Source organism: Mesocricetus auratus, unplaced genomic scaffold, assembly GCF_017639785.1.
Source record: "Mesocricetus auratus isolate SY011 unplaced genomic scaffold, BCM_Maur_2.0 Super-Scaffold_15014, whole genome shotgun sequence".
Taxonomy (NCBI): domain Eukaryota; kingdom Metazoa; phylum Chordata; class Mammalia; order Rodentia; family Cricetidae; genus Mesocricetus; species Mesocricetus auratus.
Genome location: NW_024429186.1, coordinates 49677120 through 49704485, shown reverse-complemented (window position 1 = coordinate 49704485; position 27366 = coordinate 49677120). Strand labels below are relative to the sequence as shown.

At 37.1% G+C, this 27366-nt stretch overlaps 2 protein-coding genes across 4 annotated transcripts in view; one reads left to right on the top strand and one right to left on the bottom strand.

Annotated features, from left to right (window-relative positions):
• Positions 1-27366, bottom strand: part of Mdga2 (MAM domain containing glycosylphosphatidylinositol anchor 2) — an 819241-nt gene that overhangs the window by 375258 nt on the left and 416617 nt on the right. For all 3 annotated transcript variants that reach the window (XR_005876310.1, XR_005876311.1, XM_005072803.3), the window contains exon 3: positions 11008-11182. Coding sequence is in view for 1 of the 3 variants with exons in the window: in XM_005072803.3 (XP_005072860.1) it covers positions 11008-11182 (175 nt within the window). In the remaining 2 variants the exon portion in view is untranslated. The remainder of the gene's footprint in view (positions 1-11007; positions 11183-27366) is intronic.
• LOC106021372 (thyroid transcription factor 1-associated protein 26-like) lies at positions 1597-2342 on the top strand. The gene has a single exon (XM_040743012.1). The coding sequence runs from the start codon at positions 1722-1724 to the stop codon at positions 2340-2342; it is 621 nt and encodes a 206-aa protein (XP_040598946.1). The 5' UTR covers positions 1597-1721.

Below are 27366 nucleotides of genomic sequence, written 5' to 3'. Positions count from 1 at the left end.
AATCATGTTAAAATCATTACATGTCTGTTTATTTGTCTATTTCTAAGGTCTTTTATTAAGACTTGTGATGCTGTCGAGGAATTATGTTAGTGTAGACATTACCAGTAAATAACAGAGCCAAGAAACACTTTTCTTTCACAAGTGACACCTAAAATTGCAAATACCAGTCTTGAATTTTATTAATAGGGTGATTGGTATGAGAACCACCCATTTCAATAGACACTATAATCACCATATGAAACACTCTTCTGACTTTGTAAGGCTGTGGTTATTGTTTGGGGAAGGTAAGGGGTATACCAGATGCTTGGTGGGATTTATCTGGGGATCAGCGACCCCCCTGACACTGGAGAGCTTTTAGAATTCACATCAGCTTTCAAGCTCTTTTTCTAAACTTTTTTGTCCAAAAGCCATGCTGATGAGTTCCATAAAATTAAAAGTAACAGCAATTCATTGTTGTCATCATTTTTTTTGCTTTTTATAGCCAAATGACATTCAGTATCTGCCCAGACTATATTTTCTTTCTTTCTTTCTTTCTTTTTTTATTTTTCAGTTTAAATTTAGATAAGAAACAAGGTTGCTTCACAAGTCAGTTCCAGGTCCCTCTCCCTTTCCCTCCCCTCCTCCCGTGCCCTCCCCCAACCCCCCCCCCCATTATCCCCTCATTTCCCCAGGGAGGGTGTCCATAGTCTGTTATTTCATACAGGGCAGGGCCTAGACCCTCCCCCAAGAGTTCAGGGTGAGAGTGCATCTCACATTGTTGGATGGGAGTCCAAAGTCCATGTGTATACTCGGGATGAGTACTGATCTACTGCCCAAGGCTCAATAGATTATCTAGGCCTCTTATCATTTTTAAATGTACAGTTTGTAATATTAACACAGGTAGATTTTGTCTGTGGAATAAATCAATAGCATGCCTGCAACTCTTCTTTAATTAATTTCTTGGGTGTAAATGTAATAAATAATAAACCTCATGACACATACTAAAAAATGTTCTGGTCTAAATGTAATGAAATACGAAAATTTACATAAGTCAAATGAGATTGAAAAAGATATTTCTGAAATAAGAATGCTCGCAAATGTTTAATGAATATTGGAAAAGATTTGTTTCATTTGTGAGTGAGTAGTGGCTGAACACATGAAAACTTATTAAGCTAATGCCTCTGAATCCAATTTCTTTTTGAATTAAGAATAAGTTTTAATCAAACCCTAACCTTTCAAGTTGTATGACCTCTATTACCCTGTTGAACATCACCGTCATGTCTGGAAATAAGTAAAAGTATTAGGCGATCAAATTCTTAGAAAATTACTTAAATATCCTCAAGATTCTGCAAGTGACAAACACATTTGAGAATGAGAGCATCAGAATCCAGAACCTCATGTGCTGGGGAGACTGCCCCTTCTTTCTCCACATGGGACATAATCAATGAAATTGCCTTTTATAACAGAGGAAGCAATGTGTTAGCTTGGAGAACACACTTCATCAGTAAGCCTGAGGTCATAACACTACCATTTCTTATTCTACAGTGTTCAGTAGATTGCCATTCATTAGATCTAAGGGATCATCAGTAATATTTCAAAATTATTTAACAATCCAGCTTTCGAAGTAATCTCTCATTCCTTCTAAAACTCAACAACTTAATCGGTATTCCCTTGAAAGCTGTTCTATAATTCTTTATTTGTGTCTTTAGTAAAAAAAAATTTTCAAACCAAAGTGGTGCAAAATGTTGCCAGTGAGGCCATCTTCGACGTGGCAGACCGGGAGATTTGCAGGGCATGAGGAAGGGACATCTCAGGGCAGATTCAAGAACCAAAGTGGGAAATGCAGGACCTGGAGGCCTGTCTACCAGCAAGCCTTCCCTGGGAGCATTCGAGAGGTACAGGTGCTTGCATTTTGGAGGAAACTAAAAATCCAGCAAAATTACAAGAAATTGCAATGGAAGGTAAAGAAGGCACCAACATCACAGGAATCCCAGTTCACTGATCATTACCCAGACCATCTGAAACACCTCTATTTAGCTGAAGAAGAAAGACTCAGGAAACAGCGGAGAAAGGTTGGTCTGCCTCCCCCAGAAGAACAAGTTGACCAGCCTATGTCTGAAGAAGAGTGTAACACTGAACAGACTTCGTCTGAAGATCACCAGTCTCAGCCACAACAGCTGTGTACGCTAAATTCTGTCACTATTCCAAAGAAAAAGAAAACTTCAAATCAAAAGGCACAAGAAAAGTATGAGCAGATACAAGCAAAGCATGCTGCTAAGAAATTTGAATTTGAAATGAGAAAGCGAGAGCTAGAAGAGGCTCAGAGGCTCTACAAAAGAAGTTGGAAACTTTCAAAGTCCTGAGCAAAAAGACTAGAAGGGGCCAGCCCAACCTGAATAGGCAGATGGGGTATCTTCTTCAGAAGATACAAGAAACCACTTAAACTAGACATTAAATGCCGGGGGACTGCTGCATCCGTGTGTGTGTGTGTGTGTGTGTGTGTGTGTGTGTGTGTGTGTGTGTGTGTGTGTACTAAATTTGCTGACGTCAATGGATTGGTGAATTGCTATTTTTTGTTTTTGTAATATTTTTCCACAAAGAATGACTTATCCTGAAGAACCTTATAAACCTTCCATGGAAGTTATATGAAAAACTGTTTTGAAGTAGGAGGCCTGAGCTCAAGGTGAGGCATTTTGGTCATGTGAACATGTTCCAGTGCAGCCAGCAGCCACAGCATTGGGGATAAGTTACTGGGAATTAGATCCCTGCACCTGTTTGGTAGTTGTATTACAACTAATGTACATTGTATCCCCCTGGGAGTTTTGTGATAGGGTTTCCATGCTGCTTCTAAGTCTCAGGCTGGTCTCAAATTTGTGATCCCCTTGCCTCTGCAACTAGGGCTCCACCATGCCTGGTACATTGTATAGTGTTTAAATTAAATTCATTTTAATGATAAAGAAGGGAATGATTTTCCTTGGAATTTTTACTTATTAATTTTTAGTGCCTATTACAGGAAAGTGGATTTTCTAAAGGTTACCTGAAAGTAGGATACTGTAGCACTAAGTTTGCACCCCATAATAAGATAGACCTAATAAATATGATTTATGAATTGAATTCCACAGAAACATTCTGTTAGATGAAATTACTTTTGATGTCTAAATGATGGGAGAAGCCCAGTATTTTCTCATTGTTAAGCTTTCAAGAGTATTGTCACCATGCAATACTGTTGGTATCTGTTGGAACTCAACACTATGTTGACCCTGCCCCCTGAAAACAGGCAGGGCATACACAGTAGGGTGGCCATATCATCACTACATCACAACTTACATGGCTGCATAAGGACTCAGTAAGCACATGCAAGCTTCTCATCTTAAGTGAGCACCCACATGTGGTCACCCCTACTTCACTCTCTTCTCCTTTATCTCACTCGTAACCTCTTCTCTCTGTCTCTCTGTCTCTGTCTCTCTGTCTCTCTCTGTCTCTGTCTCTCTGTCTCTCTCTGTCTCTGTCTCTCTGTCTCTGTCTCTCTCTCTCGCTCTTGCTCCCTACTTAATAAACCCTACTGTTAATGTAACAAAACAAATTCATCCATTGAATAATGGGTTTGGCCTTTTTTAAACCTTTTATTACTTAGTTTAACTTTTTTAGGTCAGGAACTGTGAGAGTTCTCTTATTTTATCTATCTGTTGGCTAACATATAGTTGATCATACTTTCATGGATGCTTGAGGACAAGGGTCTTCTTGGACATAGAGCAAAAATACTATTAATGAAGTCGCAGGTGTAAATACCAGCTTCGTGCTTTCATGGACTACATTTCTCCTCAACTTTTTTGAGGGCAAGATGGGGTCCCCAAGTGTATTCTTTGCACACAGTACTTTTGTAACACAGACAAGGAACACTGAGCATTGAAAATGTTCATTTTACAAAAGCCTAGAGTGAAAACAAGCTTCTCTTTTCCCTCAGGTACATATTATCTTCGTGATCATGGTCAGGAAACAAGACTCCTGTCTTCTCCTAAGGAAATCTGTGTCCTACTGTCCAAGTTTGTTTGTTCCATAAACACTGGTGAGAAGTGAGTTCAGGACACAAACTGGACTAAAGCACATAGACATTCCTGGAAGCAACTGCTCTCAACTTACTTCTTTCACACTAAGGGGCCTTACTAGCCCTTTACTCCTGGCAATCTATTTTCTGTGACAATGCCACACTATCACTATTTAATGTTGTGTGAATTGATGTCATTATACTTTTTACTTAGCTGCTCTAATCCACTTAAATAAATTCATATGTTGTTTGTCTTCTTAAATAGGTGAAATTCACTGAAGGTACAATATAAATAATAAATACATTTTTAGCCTTACGATGAGTTGCATAATATTTTAAATTATCATTTTAAATATTTTAAAAATTTCACCATAATCAGCATGTAAACAAATAGTAGAAGAGATGGCCCTGAAAGAGTTTATTTTTGAAAGTTAGGAAAATTATTATCAGAATATTTCACCAACATTGCCTAAAGTGTTGTCTGTGTTTTACTTATGACATATCTGTGGGGTCAATATTAAATACTCATGCAGGCCTCCCAGGGATATCAAACAGCTTAAAAAGATACAACAAGACTAGGTAAAAACCCTCATTTTGGACTGAGGGAGGCAACCCAGTCAGAGGAAAAGACTCCCAAGAGCAGCAAGAGAGCTAGAAACACCCCATTCCCACGGTAGTTCCACAGAAATACCAAACTAACAGGAAATAATCATTTATGTTTAGCAGTTTGTGAAGTGGCCTCCTGGAATTGAACTAGGACAGGATGAAAGTCATATACCACCACTTCAGGAATGCCTGGGTGTTTTTAATGCTCAGCAGTATCCTTTACAAAGGCATCCCATTCACATTTAATTTTGCTGTACTATTTTCACTGTTTTTTATACTTTTAGTTTTCTTCTTTCATATTGGTCTACTTATTTCCTTCCATGGAAAAATTTTTTTCACTCTCATATACCAATCCTCTCATATCTACCACATATTTAAATTCCACTTTTTGTTAGACCAGGTTCTGATGTTATTGTATTTATGCAAGCATTCTTCACTGTTGAACATTGTAGCATATTTTGATTGCATCTCTTTTCCTACAGCTTGTTTGTGCCTTCTGTTACCAGCTCCCACATTTCCTGTAGTCTTTTTTGTATGTACTCTTTAATTAAAGAGTATAAACATAGCACTTCCTCTTCTGGATTAATTTGACCAAGAGCAAGTGAAAATTTTAATTCTCTACTCTTCTACCTGTATCTTCAGCCTGTGTGTAGCTTGTCTGTTATGCATGTCTACTGGTAGCCTGACAGTCTCCTTTCTGAATCTATTTTATCTATCCATTCTGTTCTTAACAAAGTGCTATGTTCTGGATACAGGGAAACACAGAAAACACAGCATAGGAACAAGGCAAGATATTCTTTCTAAACATATTTAACAGAGTTTTACAAGGGGATAGATAATTCACCTTACTAACTTGTGTTGACTCAAAGTATAATACAATACTGAAGACAGACATTATTAGTTATATCCATTTTGCTCACAACATTTATGGTGGGTATTTATTGCATAAGGCTGCTTTCAACCTTTTGGCTACTTTCAGCAAATGAATATCACAACACACATATGAACATGCATTATTCAGGGTAAGGGGATGAAAGTACATAATTTAAGATAAAATGCACATTCACACAAGGACATCTGTTCAGCTATGTTCATAGCAGCATTATTAGTAATAGCCAGAACTTGGAAGAAACCTAGATGATTCTCAACTGAAGAATGGATAAAGAAAATATAGTATATTTACACAATGGAGTACCACTCAGTGGGGAAAAAATGGAATCTTGAAATTCAATAGCAAATGTATAGAACTAGAAGAAACCATCCTGAGTGAGGTAATCCAATTACAAAAATACAAACATGGTATTGTTCACTCATATATGGATATTAGACATAAAATAAAGGATTACCAGCCTACAATCCATACCATCAGAGAACTAGGAAGCAAGGAGGACCCTAAGAGAGACATACATGGTCTCCCAGAGAAGGGAAAAGGGACAAGATCTCCTGAGCAAACTGGGAGCATGAGGGGAGAGGTGAGGAAGTTAGAAGAAAGAGAAGGGGAGAAGAAGAGGGGAGAGGAGGACAGGAGTGAGAAGGGGGAAGAATAGAGGAGAGCAAGAAGAGAGATACCACAATAGAGGGAGCCATTATAGGTTTAAAGAGAAATATGGGACTAGGGAAATATTCAGAGACCTACAAGGATGGCCCTAACTAACAAATCTAAGCAATAGTGGAGAGGTTATCTTAAATTCCTTTCCCCTATAATTAGATTGATGACTACCTTATATGACATCCTAGAGCCTTCACCCGGTATCTGATGGAAGCAGAAGCAGAGATTCACAGCTAAGCTCAACTCATAATTCTAGTTTTAGAGAGGGAGGAGTGAAGGGGTCAAGGTCAGTCTGGAGAAACCCACAGAAACAGCTGACCTGAACAAGGGGGGAGCTCATGGACTCCAGACTGATAGCTAGGAAACCAGCATAGAGCCAACTTAGAACCCCTGAACGAGGGTATCAGTTAGGAGGCCTGGGCAGTCTATGGGGCCTCTGGTAGTGGATCAGTATTAATTCATTAATTCCTATTGTACAACTGGACTTTGGGAGCCCAAATCACATAGACACATGGAGAAGGGCCTAGACCCTGTTCCAAATGATGTGACAGACTTTGAGGATCCCCATGGAAGACCTCACCCTCCCTGGGAAGGGATAGGGGACCAGTGGGGGCCATGGGGGAAGGGGAGGGAGAGGGAACTGGGATTGACATGTAAAACAAGATTGTTCCTAATTTAAATAAAAAAGAGAAAGAAAAAGATTAAAGCTGTACATTAACTTAGGTTGTAAAAGTTATATGATGCCTTAGCTACTTTTCTATTACTGTGAAGAGACACCACGACAAAGTCAACTTATAAAGAAAACATTTAATTAGGGGGTTGCTTACTGTGTCAGAGGATAAGGCCTTGATCATCAGGGCAGGGAGCAAACCAGCAAGCAGGAAGGCATGGCACTGGGGTGGTAGCTAAGAGTTTATATCTAACTCTTACAAGTTGGAGACAGAAAATAAGACTCGAAGCCTTGTGAAAGCATTTGAAACCTCAAAGCCACCCGTATTGACACACCTCCTCCAAGGCCATACCCTTTAATCCTTCCTACAACAGTTCTACCCATTATGGATACAACATTCAAACATATGAGCCCGTGGAGGGCATTCTCACCTAAGCCTGCACATACAGGAAGTTAAAGGTATTGCACTCATCTTTTAAAGGCTGGCTGAACTGAAAGGCTGTTGACACAATAGGAAGCATGCCAAGTGTTGAGGGATATCATGGCATTCCATTAACTCTACTGTGACATCCCATAAAAGGTCCATCTTTCTGCATGTAAGAAACATTTCTATCAAACCACATCACTACACTCTGAATTTTTGCTTGTTTGCTTCCATGAGGGGAAGCAACTCTTCTGCTCTACAAAAGGACATATCAATGTTCTGCCTAGACTAAAGAGGCCAACCAACTATGGATATTTTGTCACAATGTGAAAAGAAAACACAACATTGCTATGTTAGTCATGTTTTTTTTTAATGATGGATTGTTATAAATTAGATTCATGTACTAAATGAAAACATATGACATACAAACCTAAGTACTATGGCTTTCATTGAAATTTATATTCAGAAAATTGTTTTTCAAATAGGTTAGTTATCTCTACTATGATATATTGTTATCACTCAAAACTTTTAAAATTTACTATGAGAGGGAAGTTATTCATACACATATGAATATGTATAATTATGGGAAAATACCTGATTCTTACACTATGAATTTATCATGGGAGCTGATGGTATTACCTGGGTAATTCATCCCAATGAGATGTTACATTTCTTAATACAAATTTAGTCAAATTTAGATGACTAGTTCATGATCTCCATATCAGAAAGGCACAGAAAAATAACTTAACCATGGCGCATATCTCAGTATTATTTCACTCTGATAATATAGAATAATGTGTTTGTGAAGCTTAAATTATTTCCAAGAGAAAACCACAAAGAAATTCAATGGGTAGAAGGTAACATGGCTACATGAGGTTGATTAGCGTTTTAATAAAACAGAGGAGCTGGGGAACTGGATGGGCAGCAGTGTCATCCTAGAAAGCTGGGTAGCATCAACTACAGAAGCATAACCCACTTGTAAAAAGGAGTAACACAGGATGGTATTGAAAGGGTTAGTCACAGAAAAAAATCTTTTAAAACTCCTCATATGTTATTTCTTGCTTTGCATATATTTTTAAAGCCCCAATGGCACATATTTTATTGCCATCAAGTCCAATGTGATAGCAAATTTCAGAAACCCTTATTGAAAACTAGTTACTACTGTGTTCAGAAGATAAGACTTCATTTGGAAAAATACAATGTATACACCATATGATATAAAAAAACCCATAGCAGGACTGATGGCTATACTGTATTCAAAAAAGATTTATGAGCAAAATATGTTTGTCCTTGCAAAATAAAGTAAATAAAAAGTACATTAAAATTGAACATTTTGTACTTACAGATTTTCCAGTCACATTTTGCTGCCAACCAATTTATATGAACTTGACAGGCATTAACCTAACACAGAAGAATAAACCCCAAAAGACCATCTATTCACTTTTAGAACATTTTAGAATTTTAAATTACTTTCAAGATATTAGAGATTTGTATTTAAACATTATGACCTAACTTACAAGGAAATAGCAATATAGTTAATTAACTAGTTTACAGTAACTAAATAACAGATTATTTAATTCATGTAAATAAAATTCAGTTTGATTACAAATATGTTCACACTGTATAGAACTTAAGTGGAGAGTTGGTGCTTGACTATGGCAGAGAAGTACACAGGTATAGTCAACCTGGATACATAGGAGATAAGTGTGGCACATAGGTTGGTCCTGACAGTATCATATCAGTGGATGTCTTGCAGTTAAAAGATCATAAAAGATCTTGGACAGATTGGAACACAGGCTTCTGTCACACACAAGAGGGCAACAAGCAGTGAACTGTGGAAGATGAATCACAAATGCTGCTGTCACTACTTCCTTCCTTATTGTCTCCATAAATAAATGAGCCCAGCATAAGCTCCATGAATAGACCACTGATAATTTCTAGCCTCTCCCTAACTATGTAACACCTGCACTATGTTGAAAGAACAGGAAAAGAGAATGAAAAGAAAACAGGCTGGGAAACAGGAACCCCTCACTTGTAATTATTTCTGAATTACTTTAAGGGGAGAAAAATGCATTCTAATATTAGAGATTTAAAAATAAATGTCATTTCATGTGAAAACAACAAGAGTGCCAGATGAACCTGTGTAAAAGACTCAACTAAATGCCGGCACTTAATTTCTTTGCTGGTGAAAGAAGAAAAGAGAGCAGAAGATTCTAAACACAATTGTGAAGAAAGAAAAGTAGGAGTATGTGACATAATGAACAAATCAAGCAACATTGTCCAGAAGGCACTGTGTTTTCAGGGTCACTAATGGTTACTTATAACAATTTGCTGTAGAAAGAGAAATGTGGTCCTCCACAAGGCAATGCAGATAACTGTGCTTACATACAAAATGTGCATTAAAGTGAGAATGGTTGACTTTGTACACAGGTAAAATGATTAAGTAAGTCAGAGTACATTATGGAAATATACTTTCTTCATGAATTTCATTAATATATAGATGTGTGCAAGACTATGGTGGTGCAAGCCTTTAATGATGGCTCTTGGGAGGTAAGGGTAGGTAGATCTCTGAATTCGAAGCCAGCCTGACCTACGGAGTAAGTTCCAGGCAGCTGGAGGTACACATAGAGAAACTCTGAATAATAAAAAAGAAGATATATATGTGAAGATATGTACTTACATGTTGTCTCAGTTAGGGTTTCTATTGTTGTGAAGAGACACCATGACCACAGCAAGTCTTTTTTTTTTTTTTTTTTTTTTTTTTGGTTTTTCGAGACAGGGTTTCTCTGTGGCTTTGGAGGCTGTCCTGGAACTCACTTTGTAGACCAGGCTGGCCTCGAACTCACAGAGATCTGCCTGCCTCTGCCTCCCAAGTGCTGGGATTAAAGGCGTGCGCCACCAACGCCCGGCCACAGCAAGTCTTATAAAGGAAAATATTTAATTTAGATAGCTTACAATTCAGAGGTTCAGTTCATTATCATCATGGTGGTACATGGCAGCATATAAGCAGATAACGATGTTGGAGACTTACCTGAGTGTTCTACATCTTGAACAGGCAAGAGGAAGTGAATTTAGACACTGGGATTGACTTGAGCATATATGAGACCTTACAGCCCACCTCCACAGTGATACACTTCCTCCAACCAAGCCACACCTATTCCATTAAAGCCATACTTCCTAATAGTGCCACTCCCAATGAAATTATGGAAACCAACTGCAAAGTGCCACACATGTAAACATAAAAAGTATATGTGAATTTGTGTAAAAACTACATATAAAGAGGCTTTGGCCTTACCGATAATAATAACCATCTGATTAATGTGATATTATATATTATGTATGAATATGTATTATGTCACAAGTGATGAAAATTTGGAGTGAAATTTCCCTTCTCAGAAATGTCTCAGAGCAAGTTAGGGAATAGCAAAGTTAATAAATGCTTCTACCATGCAAGCTTCAGCACCTGGTTTCTGTCTTCAAACTCCACGAGTAAATGTCAGGCATGGTGACACACACTTGTAGTCTAGACCTGATGAAGAACACTCGAAGTTGCCCGTTGACCTCTCTAAAATCCCACCCATGTGTAGAAGAACCGATTAAAAAAAAAGATATTCCTTAAAGGATTACCACTATCATATAAAATTTTCATTCACAGCTACAGAAACTGTATTTGTTAATTTTCAGAAGCGTAGAAGTGAATTAGTAGAAACAGTCATTGGCTTAAGTTTACTTACAGTACACATCCACTCGGATCGACTTTATTGCTGGGGACCCCAAGCCGTTCTCTGCTTTACAGTAATAGCGGCCACCTTGGTGTCTTTGAATGTTTGTAATCCTCAAAGTCTCATTGAAGACACTTGAGTCTTGGAATCTGTCAGAGGCACTTCCTGCTGTTTTGGTCCACCTGATCTGAGCAAGCATCAACAAAGATTGTTACTTTAGGTTGGTTTTCCAGATAATCAAACAGCAGTTATTCATCTGAAGAGTTGGCTTTCAGAGACGCTGTGTGGCCTTTCTATGCCATTGGTTACAAAATTGCAAGTGCTAATGTCATTACTGTAGAGTGCAAATCACTCTCAGAATCAACTGCATGGAATTTATCAATAGTCTAACCAGGTTAAAGGCAACACACAGCAGAAACATGACTCAGTTTCTGTGTCTACTAAGCATTACAACTTTTCTTACATATGTCTGAAATTTGTAGGACAATTTTTCTTATTTGGACCAAATAAGCTCTCATTTCTTTTGGGACATGCTTCATTATTTTATTTAAAATTTCTCTTTGGTTTAGATAATGTAGGCATATTATCATAATGGGTAATTGAGATTATGTATAATTTTATACACTTGGTTGTTAAAAGAGATTTTTGTTTTATTTAATGACTTTGCTTTAATAAGCCCACAAATGATTCTCTATTTTGAAAATTGGAATTCACTTTACATCAATAATTATTTTCAAAAATGTGTAAACTTTTTCAAAGAGTGCAATCCTATCAGACTGTCAAAACAATTTGAATATCTAAAATTGTCCATTATAAACAATACTATTCTTTTAAACACAGCTGTGCGCAACAGATTTTGTGTGTGCTAGCAATAACCATTGGTATTCAACTTAAAATTTGTGTGTTTTCATATATAAAACCTGAATAAAAGCCACATGCTGATGCTATATAGTGCTACGAAATAGAAAATGAAAGCTGTTTGGTTTTATTTTTCCTTTTGCCTAGTCCATGTATTTAAAAAATATTTAGGGCTTGGAAAAAAACAATAGAAATACTCTGCTTAAGTATGTATAATGATACATATTTTGATACATAGAGAAACTGAAGTTTGAGTTTTCAAACTTGAAAATGTATAATACAATTCTTAGCTACATTACTTCAATGTAATTGTTTTCAAGCTTGAAGATGTATGGTACAATTCTCAGAAGCATTACTTTCACATACTACACACTAAAACCATAAGATAATGGCATTAGCTGTCTTTAAAAAGATTTTCAAATCATAAAATAGTAGGATGAGTATAATCATGATCCCTGTGCACTGTAAAAGCAACAAAGATGATACCTAGAGATTACTAAACTAAATGAAATCAGGAATATTTGTTCAAATCTAGGTATCAGTATGGAAAACTATAGGAAATAAATGTATAATTTAATATTCAAGCAGTTCATCAATTATCTTATCTGTAGATCTGCAACAATGATGATGTCTCCATTGAAAAGTCTAGAACTGCCCTCATCTAAATGTAAATACTTCAGGTAAAGAAATAAGGACTATTTAAATAAAAGACTAATGTTATTGTGTTTCTCTAGAGAGTTTTCATTTTATTTAAGAAAATAGATTGTCATCTTTAGTATAGCACATACTAAAACTCTAGTTGCTTTATAGAAATTTTGCAAATGTTTCAGAATAAAGTTAAAGCTGATTCAGAAAACTAAATGTTTCAGAATACAAAAGTTCTGGTTGAAAGAGTTATAGATATGATCTAAGTCTGGCCAATTTGTAAAGTTATGCCGTTAATATGCATAAATTCATCGGACAAAATTAATACTACATTGGTTCAAGAGAGGAGGTGTGTGTGTGTGTGTGTGTGTGTGTGTGTGTGTGTGTGTCAGAGAATGGGGAGAGGAGAGGAAAGGAGGGAGAGCAAGTACCTGTCAATTATCATTCAGAGAAACTAATAGCAAATTTTTGGCCACAGCACACTTTGATATTGTCTAAAGTTGTTGAGGAACCCAAGTTATTTTGTTCTTTTAAATTTAGCATTTCCACTAATCTCACATCTGACAAAAGGCTGATCTCCAAAATTTACAAAGAACTCAAGAAGCAAGTGTCTGAAACACAAAAGGATCCAATTAAAATGTGAGGTGTAGAACTAAATATAGAAAAAAATCCAACACCCCTTTCATAATAAAGGTCTTGGAGAGATCTGGGATAACAGGAACATAACTGAACATAATAAAAGCTATATACAGCAAACCAACAGCCAACATCAAACTAAATGGACAGAAACTCAACTCAATTCCACTAAAATCAGGAACAAGACAAGGCTGTCCACTCTATCCATGCCTTGCCAATATTGTACTTGAAGTTCTAGCCAGAGCTATATGAAAAAAAAGGAGATCAAGGGGATACAGATTGGAAAGGAAGAGGTCATTAAAATACCAGCACAATTCTTCACAGACCTTGAAAGAACAATAATCAATTTTGTATGGAAAAACAAAAGTCCCAGGATAGCCCAAACAACCCTGTTCAACAAGGCAACGTCCGGAGGCATCACCATCCCTGACCTCAAGCCCTATTATAGAGCTATAGTCCTGAAAACAGCTTGGTATTGGCACAAAAATAGACAGGTAGACCAATGGAATCGAACTGAAAACCCGGGTATTAACCCACACACGTACGAACATGTGATCATTGACAAAGAAGCTAAAAATATACAATGGAAAAAATTAGCATCTTCAAAAAATGGTGCTGGCATAACTAGATACTGACACGCAGAAGAATGCGGGTCAATCCATATCTATCCCCATGTAAGAAACTTAAGTCCAAATGGGTCAGAGACTTCAAGATAAATCCAGCCACACTGAACCTCTTAGAAGAGAAAGTGTACCCTTGAACAAATTGGTACAGGAGACAGCTTCCTGAACATAACACAAGTAGCACAGACAGTGAGATCAACAATTAATAAATGGGACCTCCTGAAACTGAGAAGCTTCTGTAAGGAAAAGGACACAGTCAGCAAGACAAAAAGGCAGCCCACACAATGGGAAAACATATTCACTAACCCCACATCTGACAGAGGGCTGATCTTCAAAATTTACAAATAACACGTGAAGCAAGTCTCCCAAACACCAAAGGATCCAATTAAAAACTGGGCTACAGAATTAAATAGACAATTTTCAATAGAGGAGACTAAAACAGCTCAGAGGCACTTGAGAAAGTGCTCAACATCCTTAGCCATCTGGGAAATGCAAATCAAAACAACTCTGAGATACCATCTCACTCCTGTCAGAATGGCTAAAATCAAAAACACCAAGGACACTTTATGCTGGAGAGGATGTGGTGAAAGGGGAACTTTTCACCACTGGTGGGAGTGTCAACTTGTACAGCTACTTTGGAAATCAATATGGAGATTCCTCAGAAAAAATGGGAATAAACCTACCATAAGACCCAGCAACTCCACTCTTAGGCATATATCCAAAAGAAGCCCATTCATACAAGTAGGATGCCTGTTCCACTATGTTCATAGCATTATTATTTGTAATAGCCAGACTTGGAAGCAACCTAGATGACCCCCAACCAAAGAGTGGATAGAGAAAATGTACATTTACACAATGGAGTACTATTCAGCAGAAAAAAACAATGGAATCCTGAGATTTACAGGCAAATGGATGACACTAGAAGAAACCATCCTGAGTGAGGTAACCCAGTCACAAAAAGAGAAACATGGCATGTACTCTCTCATATATGGATTTTAGACATAGATCTGGAGAGTGCCAGCCTACAATCCCATGGCCAGAGAGTCTGGGAAACAGAACCTTCATTCAATGGATGATGAAAGCAGAGGCATACTCTACAGCTAAACACTGAGCTGAACTCAAAGAATCTAGTGACAGAGAGGCAGGACTGATGACAAAAGGGATTAAGACTGGGATGGTTTAACCCCAGAAACAGCTGACCAGAAAAAGGTTAACTCTTGAATCCCAGGCATCAGCCTGGGAATCCAGCATGGGACTGATCAAGACCCCCTGCACAGAGCTCCCAGTCCCGGCGGAAGCCAAGCACCCCAGACTCCAGGTCTTCTCTCCCACCAACGAGACCAGGGAACCAGAGGAGGCTGGGAGTCCAGGGAACCAGCTATTCCACTGGCAGCATCAGGTAAACAGGCCGGCTTCCCTGCCTGTGTTCCAGTGCCTGCAGATCGCCTGGGAACTGCACAGAGCTCCCAATCCCAAACCAAAAAATTCATAAAAGGCAACAAATGGACGAAAAGATAAACAGAAAATTGCAAGAAGCAATGCAAACACTGCAAGGGTTCAAAACTGAAATAGAGACATTAAAAAAAACACAATCTGAAGAAAGGCAGAAAATAGAAAAGCTGGACAAACAGCCAGGCACTACCGATACAAGCATTACCAACAGAATAGAAGAGATGGAAGAGAGAATCTCAAGTGTTGAAGATACGCTAGGAGAAATGGATTTATCAACCAAAGAAAACCTTAAATCCAACAAATCCTTAACACAAAACATCCAGGAAATATGGGACACCATGAAAAGACCAAACCTAAGAATAATAGGTATAGAAGAAGGAGAAGAAATCCACCTCAAAGGGACAGAAGGCATATTCAACAAAATCATAGAAGAAAACTTTCCCAACCTTAAGAAAGACATGCCAATGAAGGTACAAGAAGCCTACAGAACACCAAATAGAGTAGACCACAAAAAATCCCCTTGCCACATAATAATCAAGACCCCAAACATACAGAATAAAGAAAGAATATTAAGAGCAGCTAAGGAAAAAGGTCAAGTAACATATAAAGGCAGACCTATCAGAATTACACCTGATTTCTCCATGGAAACTCTGAAAGCCAGAAGGTCCTGGATAGATATTCTGCCTACACTAAGAGACCATGGATGCCAGCCCAGACTACTAGACCCGGCAAAGCTCTCAATCACTATAGACGGAGAAAACAAGATATTCCATGACAAAATTAGATTCAAGCAATATGTGTCCACTAACCCAGCCCTACAGAAAAATTTGGAAGGAAAACTCAAACCCAAGGAAGCTAACTACAACCAGAAAAACATAGGCATTAGAGAATCCCTCTCTACGCACAGCCAAAAGAACAAAGGGGTGAAATTTCACACATAATTCCACCAACAACAACCATTGCAAATCGAAGAAGGATGAGCAATCAATGGTCATTAATATCCCTCAATATTAATGGCCTTAACTCACCCATTCAAAGACAAAGACTAGCAGAATGGATTCGAAGACAGAACCCTTCCTTCTGCTGCATACAAGAAACACACCTCACCCTCAAAGACAGACATTACCTGAGAGTTAAAGGTTGGGAAAAATTTTTTTCAATCAAATGGACCCAAGAAACAAGCAGGGGTAGCAATCCTAATATCTAACAAACTAGACTTTAAAATAAAATCAATCAAAAGAGATGAAGGAGGTCATTACATACTCATCACATGTGAAACCCACCAGATGAAGTGTCTAGCCTGAACATCTATGCCCCAAATACAAAGGCTTCCACATTCGTTAAAGAAACATTATTAGAACTTAAATCTCATCTAAAGCCCCACACAGTTATAGTGGGAGATTTCAACACACCACTCTCACCACTAGACAGGAATACCAGACAGAAACTCAACAAAGAAGCAAAGGGTCTAATAGAAGTAATGACCCAACTGGGATTAACAGATATCTATAGAACATTTCATCCACAGAAGAATATACCTTCTTCTCACCACCACATGGAACCTTCTCAAAAATCGAACACATACTTGGCAACATATCATACCTCAGCAGGTATAGAAATATTGGAATAACTCCATGCATCTTATCAGACCACCATGCTTTAAAATTAGAATTCAACGACAACACAAATTGCAGAAAACCTACAAACTCATAGAAATTGAATAATGCTCAACTCTACCATCACTGGGTCAAAGAGGAAATAAAAAAGAAATTAAAGACTTCCTCGAATTCAATGAGAATGAAGACACAACATACCCAAACCTATGGGACACTTTGAAAGCAGTGCTACAGGGGAAGTTCATAGCACTAAGTGCTCACATGAAGAAACAGGAGAACAGTTATACCAGAGAATTAACATCACAGCTTAACGCTCTAGAACACAAAGAAGCAAACTCCCCCAGGAGGAGTAGACGCCAGGAAATAATCAAATTGAGGGCTGAAATCAATAAAGTAGAAACTAGGAAAACAATACAAAGAATCAATGCAACGAAGAGTTGGTTCTTTGAGAAAATCAACAAGATAGACAAACCTTTGTCCAAACTTACCAAACAGCAGAGAGTGAACACGCAAATTAACAAAATCAGAAATAAAAAGGAGGACATAACAACAGACTCTGAGGAAATCCAGAGAATCATTAGGTCATACTTTGAAAACCTGTACTCCACAAAATTTGAAAATTTAAAGGAAATGGATGACTTCCTGGATAGCTATCACTTGCCAAAACTAAATCAAGAACAGATAAGCATTTTAAATAGACCTATAACCCCCCTATGGAAATAGAGGCAGTCATCAAAAGTCTCCCAACCAAAAAAAGTTCAGGTCCAGATGGCCTCAGTGCTGAAGTCTACCAGAAATTCAAAGAACAGCTTATACCAATTCTTCTCAAAGTGTTCCACACAATAGAAGCAGAAGGGTCTTCGCCAAACTCTTTCTATGATGCTTCAATAACCTTGATCCCCAAGCCACACAAAGAAACAACTAAGAAAGAGAACTTCAGACCAATATCCCTCATGAACATTGATGCAAAAATACTCAATAAAATACTGGCAAATCAGATCCAAGAACACATCAAAACAATCATTCACCACGTTCAAGTAGGTTTCATCCCAGGGGTGCAGGGATGGTTCAACATACGAAAATCCATCAACGCAATCCACCATATAAACAAGCTGAAAAACAAAAAAATCACATGATCATCTCACTAAATGCTGAAAAAGCCTTTGACAAAATCCAACACCCCTTCATGATAAAGGTCTTGGAGAGATCTGGGATACCAGGGACATACTTAAACATAATAAAAGCTATATACAGTAAACCAACAGCCAACATCAAACTAAATGGACAGAGACTCAACACAATTCCTCTAAAATCAGGAACAAAACAAGGCTGTCCACTCTCTCCATACCTTTTCAACATGGTACTTGAAGTTCTAGCTATTGCCATACGACAACAAAGGGGGATAAAGAGGATACAAATTGGGAAGGAAGAGGTTAAACTTTCACTGTTTGCAGACGATATGATAGTTTACATCAATGACCCAAAGAACTCTACCAGGGAACTCTTACAGCTGATTAACACCTTCAGCAAAGTGGCAGGCTACAAGATCAACTCAAGAAAATCAGTAGCCCTACTATATACAGATGATAAATGGGCTGAAAAAGAAATCAGAGAAAATTACCCTTTACAATTGCCACAAACAACATAAAATACCTTGGGGTAACACTAACCAAACAAGTGAAAGACCTGTATCATAAGAACTTTGAACCTTTAAAGAAAGAAATTAAAGAAGCCCTCAGAAAATGGAAAGATCTCCCATGCTCTTGGATAGGTAGGATCAATGTAGTAAAAATGGAAATTCTGCCAAAAGCAATCTACAGATTCAATGCAATCCCCATTAAAATACCAGCACAATTCTTCACAGACCTTGAAAGAACAATAATCAATTTTGTATGGAAAAACAAAAGTCCCAGGATAGCCCAAACAACCCTGTTCAACAAGGCAACGTCCGGAGGCATCACCATCCCTGACCTCAAGCCCTATTATAGAGCTATAGTCCTGAAAACAGCTTGGTATTGGCACAAAAATAGACAGGTAGACCAATGGAATCGAACTGAAAACCCGGGTATTAACCCACACACGTACGAACATGTGATCATTGACAAAGAAGCTAAAAATATACAATGGAATAAAGAAAGCATCTTCAACAAATGGTTCTGACATAACTGGAGACTGGCATGTAAAAGAATGCGGATCGATCCATGTTTATCGCCATTTACAAAACTTAAGTCCAAATGGATCAAAGACCTCAACATAAATCCAGCCACACTGAACCTCTTAGAAGAGAAAGTGGGTGGTACTCTTGAACGAATTGGTACAGGAGACAGCTTCCTGAACATAACACCAGTAGCACAGACAGTGAGATCAACAATTAATAAATGGGACCTACTGAAACTGAGAAGCTTCTGTAAGGCAAAGGACACAGTCAGCAAGACAAAAAGGCAGCCCACAGAATGGGAAAAATTTACAAAGAACTCAAGAAGCAAGTCTCCAAAACATCAAAGGACCCAATTAAAAGTGGGCTGCAGAACCAAATAGAGAGTTTTCAATAGAGGAGTCTAAAATGGCTGAGAGGCACTTGAGAAAGTGCTCAACATCCTTAGCCATCCGGGAAATGCAAATCAAAACAACTCTGAGATACCATCTCACTCCTGTCAGAATGGCTAAAATAAAAAACACCAATGACAATTTATGCTGGAGAGGATGTGGTGAAAGGGGGACACTCCTCCATTGCTGGTGGGAGTGCCAACTGGTTCAGCCACTTTGGAAATCAGTATGAAGTTTCCTCAGAAAAAATGGGAATAAACCTACCACAAGACCCAGCAACTCCACTCTTAGGCATATAGCCAAAAGATGCCCATTCATACAACAAAGATGTCTGTTCCACTATGTTCATAGCAGCTTTATTTGTAATAGCCAGGACTTGGAAGCAACCTAGATGTCCCTCAACCGAAGAGTGGATAGAGAAAATGTGGTACATCTACACAGTGGAGTACTATTCAGCAGAATAAAAAGCAATGGAATCATGAAATTCACAGGCAAATGGACGACACTAGAAGAAACCATCCTGAGTGAGGTAACCCAGTGCACAAAAAGAGAAACATGGCATGTATTCTCTCATATATGGATTTTAGACATAGATCTGGTGAGTGCCAGCCTCCCATGGCTGGAGAGTCAGGGAAACAGAACCTTCATTCAGTGGCTGATGGAGGCGTAGGCAGACTCCCATGGCTAAGCACTTAGATGAACTCAAGAAAGCCAGTAACAGAGAGGGAGGACTGATGACCAAAGGGATTAAGACTGGGCTGGTTTAACCCCCAGAAACAGCTGACCAGACAAAGGTTAACTCTTGAATCCCAGGCATCAGCCTGGGAATCCAGCATGGGACTGATCAAGACCCCCTGAATCTGGGTGTCAGTGAGGAGGCCTAGGTAATCTATTGAGCCTTGGGCAGCAGATCAGTACCCATCCCAAGTATACACAAGGACTTCGGACTCCCATAGAACAATGTGAGGTGCACTCTCACCCTGAACTCTTGGGGAAGGGTCTAGGCCCTGCCCTATATGAAATGACAGACTACGGAGACCCCCATGGAGGGACTCACTCTCCCTGGGGGAATGAGGGGATAACGGGGGGGGGGTGGTTGAGGGGAGGGCACGGGAGGAGGGGAGGGAAAGGGAGAGGGACCTGGAACTGACTTGTGAAGCATCCTTGTTTCTTATCTAAATTTAAACTGGAAAATAAAAAATAAAAATACAAAAATACAAAAAAATTCATGGAAGTATATATTATAGATATAAGTAATATAGATATTATTAAATATATTACACATCAAAATTTTTCATTATTTCCTCATTTATTTATATGTTTATTTTTAAGTAGTGTTTAGTTGTGGTAATATTATATTATTCCCTTTTCTCCCTCCAGCTCTGCCCAAGTATCCTCCCCAACAATACCTCCCATTATTTTCCCTACTGTAAATTTGACATTCTATTTTTCCTCTGATTATTATTGTTATATAGATAGATGATGGATAGTTAGATTGATAGATGATGCATATATACATACATACATGCATACATACATGTGTGGGCAATGCAAATTTAAAGAACTTTGGGTTTTCATCTCACTCTAGTCAGAATGACTAAGGTCAACAAAACTACTGACAACAAATGCTGGTGAAGTTTTAGAAAAAGAGAACTCTTATTCACTTTGGTAGGGATGCACCTTGGTGCAGCCACTCTTAAAATAAGTGTGCAAGAGTTTCAAGAAAATAAAAATGAATGACTGCATGCTAAATTTATTGGCATACAGCCAAAAGACTCAACAATATCCATAGATACTTGGGTAGTAATGTCATTTGCCACCCTACTCACAATAGCCAGGAAATGGAAACAACTTAAATGTTCTTCAACAGATGAATGGATATTAATCATATAAAAATGTATACGGTAGAATCCTTTTCAACTGTAACTACTTACCCATTTAATTTTTAAAAATAAAACATGATGTTAATTTTTGTGTTTCCTATTTTAAATAGACCATTAAAACTATGCCATGCTAACATAAATATGGCTTTAATTAGAAAATTGAATTTTCCCAAAACAAATAAGAATGACATACTTTACAGTGCTTTAACTCTCTTGAGTATTTCGTTTTGGGATACCAAGTCAGGCAGAATTTCATATGAGCTTCTTCATATGATCTATTCAAGGTGTTTCCTTTCTTATAAACATACAAAGAAAATCTCAATCCACACTGATATTAAGCCACTGATAAAAAAACTATGCCTTAGCCTTTTCAGGAAATCATGTATCTTTTACAATAAAACTCCACAAGTGGTAGTTTTTAAACATTTTTGCACAGCATAATTTAAAACCATTATATGAAGACCCATCAGTCAGTTTTGCTCTTTGAATGGATCTTTTATTCTGCATTATTTTGTAACATTGTATATTAGTCATTTGGGAAAAACCCACTGAGCTACAAAGGTTGTGGGGGGGGAGTTACTAGCATCAAATTTCATCATTATAAGTTACAATTGAAATCGCATGTAGTAATTCCATCACCAGTTTCCTCATTAGAGCCTTTAAATGTTGAAAAGCTATTATACTGACTTTTCCAAATACATCTTTTTATCTTGAAATCATGTGTTTATCATCAAAAATATGTAAGTTGCTTTGAGGAATAAGGCATAGTCATTTAATCCATTTTTAAAAAGTTTAGAAAACACACAAGTCTGAAACACCATACTTTGAAAGTTAGCACTTTTTAAATAAAATGCTCAGGAAAAGGAAGTGTCTAGTTCATCACCAAACACAACCACATGAATTCCTTTCCTTGAAAGTACTGCCCAGTTTTGCAAGCAATAAATTATTCATAAATTTTTTAGATGTTTCTATATTGTCACCCACAGTTAAAAATAATGAAACTTCAGGAAGTTAACATTGTTCACTTTTATGGATTTTTCTGTATATTTTGACATTATAATATAATCACGTAATTTCTCCCTTCCATTTCCTCCCTAGAAATCTTTGCTTCCTCTCAAATTCATGGCTTATTCTTTTCTTCAATTTTTGTTGTGGAAATATATATACATATATATATAAAATACATATATATATATAAATTTTCTAGACTACATTTAATAATTAAAAGATATATATATATAATGATATATAGTGCATATATCATTATATGCAATATTTTATGTAACATATTTACTTATATTCAGTTTTATATTATGTTACATCACATATACCATACTTATAATAATAATTAAAGGTTGCAAATCAGTACTGGGAATAAAGCCATGGAAGAGATGGTCGGAGAAAATGCAAAACAAATCATTCATCTTTAATATTTAAAGAGAGAGAAAACCATTTTTTCTACTTGTGATTCCATAAAATAAAGATCAAGACAGGCACTGAGCAAAATTTTAAACACAGGAATGCAAGTAATGCAGCTTCATTGAGAAAGTCCAATAGTCTCTAAGGGGATCAAGAAAGTTGGTAACACAAAGAAAATTGAGGAAATAAGCAATATAATGAACATGTAACATACAAGTATATCAAATATTCCATCACAAAATCATAAACTTTTTCTTATATTTTTAAATACTCTGCATATTGATCATTTAATTTTCAACAAAAACTCCTAATTAATTTTTAAAGTATAAATAGTACAGATAATGGGATTTAATTCATTGTAGTTATAAATATGCTTAAAGAGTGACTAGTACTTGGAAAAACAGCTTCTGTTTAATAGCAAAATTTGGAAAGAAAGTCCGTATGGTGAAATAGAGGGATAGAAAACTATTTCTGGATAAGAAACTATTGCTGCAGGACATGTGGTCCATAGAGGAAAATAGAAAAACAGCAAACATCTATGTGAGGGTACATGAATAAATAAATAGTGCTTCTGTAACTGCATGTGTTCGGTGGGGTCTAAACTAGTGAGTGCCCAATGATATATACTGAGCTGATTCTTATTTTCAATATTTTCCTGCAGTTTCTTCTATGATGTGATGTCACAGGTAGGATGGTGGCCTTTCAGGTAAACTGGATGTAAAGTACATGAATTAGGCTTCATGGGTAATTCAGAGCTTGATCCCTAACACTTAAATGGTATATATTAACTTATTGAGCAAAGCTACAATATTTGAGTTACAGCTCAGGTTTTTGTATCATGTAAAGCTATAAATAAATCAGTTGCACCTCAGTTACTTATGCAAGGGTAAAGATAGTCTATGTTGGTTAACACTATTCTAATGTGAGGCTGCCAATGCTTACCTAATGGTGCTGTGACATTATGTAACTGTGAACTCAGTCCCTGTGGGGACATTCCTCTTGTGGAGCCATCTGAGTTCAAGGCCCAGAAGAGATGTTACCGACCAACTATTCATATCTCTCTCCTAGCACAGGAAAGGGGAAATACATGACACCTCTGCAAGTAATCTTTTATAAATTCTGAGAAGCTGACACACTGCATGGTTGGATCAAAATGCTTATCTTCAAGAAAGTTTGGAAAATAACAATTCCCTGAGAACAGAATCTATCTATTAAAATCTAATGATTCTCTAGCTTTTGCAAAAAAGGAAGTGCCTCTTTGAAACAATTACTATTCCACATGGGACACAGAGAATATCTGGTTTTCAGATGTATGAATTATTCAATATTCTTGTGTTTAAATCCTGTTATAACAATACAATATCAGCCATCTTCTCATAAATAATTGACAGAAAAGGAAGTCAACAGATTTAGGACACACTTTTTCTTGTAACTTCCTATCTAGCTGAAGAAAAGAAAGGAGAGTGCTTAGGGCACAGAGCACAGAAACTCGTTTAAAGCATGGTTGTTCCTAACAGAATGATCTATTCTGACTTTTGATATCACAATATCACTGAAACATCAGTGCTTGCCATATCTTTAAATAAAATCATGGTCTACTCAGATAATCTTAGGAAAGCACTCAAAACCCTGAAACTCAGATGGAAGATTATGTTGTTTGATTTTAATAAGCACATTACACAGATGCTTTGTAGACAATTTGATCTAAGAATTCAGCATTTCTGGGATGTAGGTTCCATTCTTTTACTGATACCCATTAAATGAGGGTCAATCAACTAGAATTACTTTCTATTAGTTGCCAATGAGCAAATACAAACATAGTCGGGTAACTCTACAGACAGGAAACTGAGCTTGCTGAAACTTGGTTTGCACTCAGAAAGAACATCTTGTAGCAGCAAAAAAAATGAGCTGCCATAATTATCAAGAAATCTAGGTACCAGATTCATGAAAAGCTGAACTTGAAAGTCCACTCACTGAACATCAGCCTGGGAGGGTATAAAGGGATATACAAGGTAGCAATTATGAGTAGGCAGTGTTCATTAGAGCTTTGAAAATAAAGGTTACCCTCATCTCTTGTGCTGACATCAGGGAAATTACACAGAGATAGTTTCTTTCTGAATTATTTAGTGCAATAAATAGAATTCCGAATGGCATCAGACTCTAGATAATACAGGTTAAATTTTTAATAAATTGTATCAGCCTGCAGTAAATTATTGCACCATGACACTAGCTTCTAATTCTGCTTTTATAGGAAGACCTACAATTTTCTGACAAGGTATTAAAAATTTAACCCTGAAGTTTCTATGTGCAATGAATTAACTACTGGATATTTATTTTTCCTACAACCAAATTTCTAGGGATTATGATTGCTACCATGATCACATACACTACTACTACCAATAGTATATGGCTTGAAAACATCTTAAACATGAATGTCTATATCACACACACATATACACACATACTCACATATGAACACATTCGTATACACATCCCAACCCCACACACATATACACAAAGGGATTGAAAATAAAAAGGAACAGTAGAAAAATAGGAATGCTTATTCCTAAAAATTAGATAAGGCTTCAAGCAGAAGGAACCACTTTTAAAAAACTGATCAACATAAATTACTCTTAAGTGTTTGCAACTATCCCACATGCTCTTTCTTTGGGGTTAAACTGAGAAATTTGTCAGCCTCTTCTATGAATAATTAATGGTATATTCCATAGAAACTTAGTACTTATAGATTAATGACACAAGCTTCTTTTCTCAATACCTTTTAAATGACTAGATTGTTCTTCGACAATTTCATACATGTATATAATGACCTCTGTTAACTCACAGCCCTGACCTCTGTTATTCTCTTCTTGTCCTTGATATCCCCTAACCCATAGGTCCTTTTCCTACACTCATGCTGTTTTTCTTTGAGAGCTATGATTTTAACTAAGAACATCTCTGAGGCAATGGTTTGGAAATATGCAGCTTGGTGAACTCACTGGTACCTAGCTGAAATCAATGACTGTCCCTCCTCTAGAATCTATCAGCTACAAATAATTCAGTAGTGTGGTTGGTTTTAGGGACAATAAGTCCCTTCCTGATCTATGGCTGGCCATTGATAGGTCAGTCTTGTGCAGATGGAGTAAAGCTAACTGCACTTGCTATGAGAGCATGTTTACAAGTGCTATGCTGTGCTTTGAATACAGTATTTAGTGTTCCTTATAGTTCACTAAAACCAGGAACAAGACAAGGGTGTCTACTCTCTACATTCTTCCAAAGCAAAGGTTGAACCAAGAGAAGGAGATAAAAGAGATACAAATATGAAAGGAAGAAGTCAAAGTCTTCTTATTTGAACATAGTGGGTTCTATACATAAAAGACTCTAAAGACTCTTTTCATAAAACTTCTACAATTGATAAACAGTTTCAGCAAAATGGTAGTATACAAAAATGGGCATTCTCCCTAAATATCAATAACAAACATACTAAGAAGGAGATCAGAGGGAAATCTCATTCACCATTGCTAAACAAATACATAAAACACTTTGATATAAACCTATTCAATCAAGAGAAAATGTTTAACAAAAACATTAAAATCTTGCAAAGAGAAGCAGAGGAAGACTTTAGAAAATGAAAAGCCCTCCCATGATCATTGATGGGCACAATTTATATGGCTAAAATGGACATTTAGCCACAGGTAATTGCAAAGCTAATGCAATTTCAATCAAAATTACAACTACCTTTTTTATAGAAGCAAAGAAAACAAACATTCACATGGAAACCCCATGTATTACAATGCATGATTTCAAATTTCATTGCAGAAGCATAGTTACAAAAACAGCACAGTATTGATTCAAAGAGTACACCCGATATGAGCCAGCACAACTACAGACTCCAGACACCTGATTTAGGCAGAGAGTTGAAACATGCACACTAGAGGAGAGGCATCATCGTCAACAAATGATGCTGGGAAATCTAGATAAACGCCTGTGGAAGAATGAAATTAGGTGCTTTTCTGCACTGTACAGAAAAATCAACTCCAAATAGACCAAGATCCTTAGAACAAAACCTGAAACTCTGAACCTGTTAGAGGAAAATTAGGAGTACACAACCAGATACAGGTGTGAGATGAACACTTTCTAAATAGAATTCTGTTTGCTCAGGAAATAAGGTCAACGCTTGACAAATGGTACTTCATGAAGTTAAACTCTTTCTGCACATCAAAGGAAAATATCAATCAAATGAAGAGGCCGACTACATAATGGGAGAAAATATTTGCCAACATATATTCACAACATTTAAATAGTAGAGAATTAACATCCTAGGAATTACAGAAACTCAGTATTCATGAAAGCAACTCAATCAAAAACCTACATAGAAAATATAAAACAAAGAAATATTAATAGCTAATAACCACTTTGAAAGGTATTCAACATTTTTATCAGGGAAATGCAAGTTATAATTATACTGAGGTTTCATGCTACCCCTCTAAGAATGCTTAGTACAAAGATATCAAATAACATTAAGTTCAGGCAAGTTGTAGGAAATGAGACACTTTTGGTGGTAATATAGACTGAAATGGTCCCTATGGAAATCATTTGGAGGATCCTTACAAAGCTAAAACTGGAATTAACATACTACTCAGTTATATCAGGGAGGGGCATATGCCTCAAGGACTCTATAACCTACTATAGAGA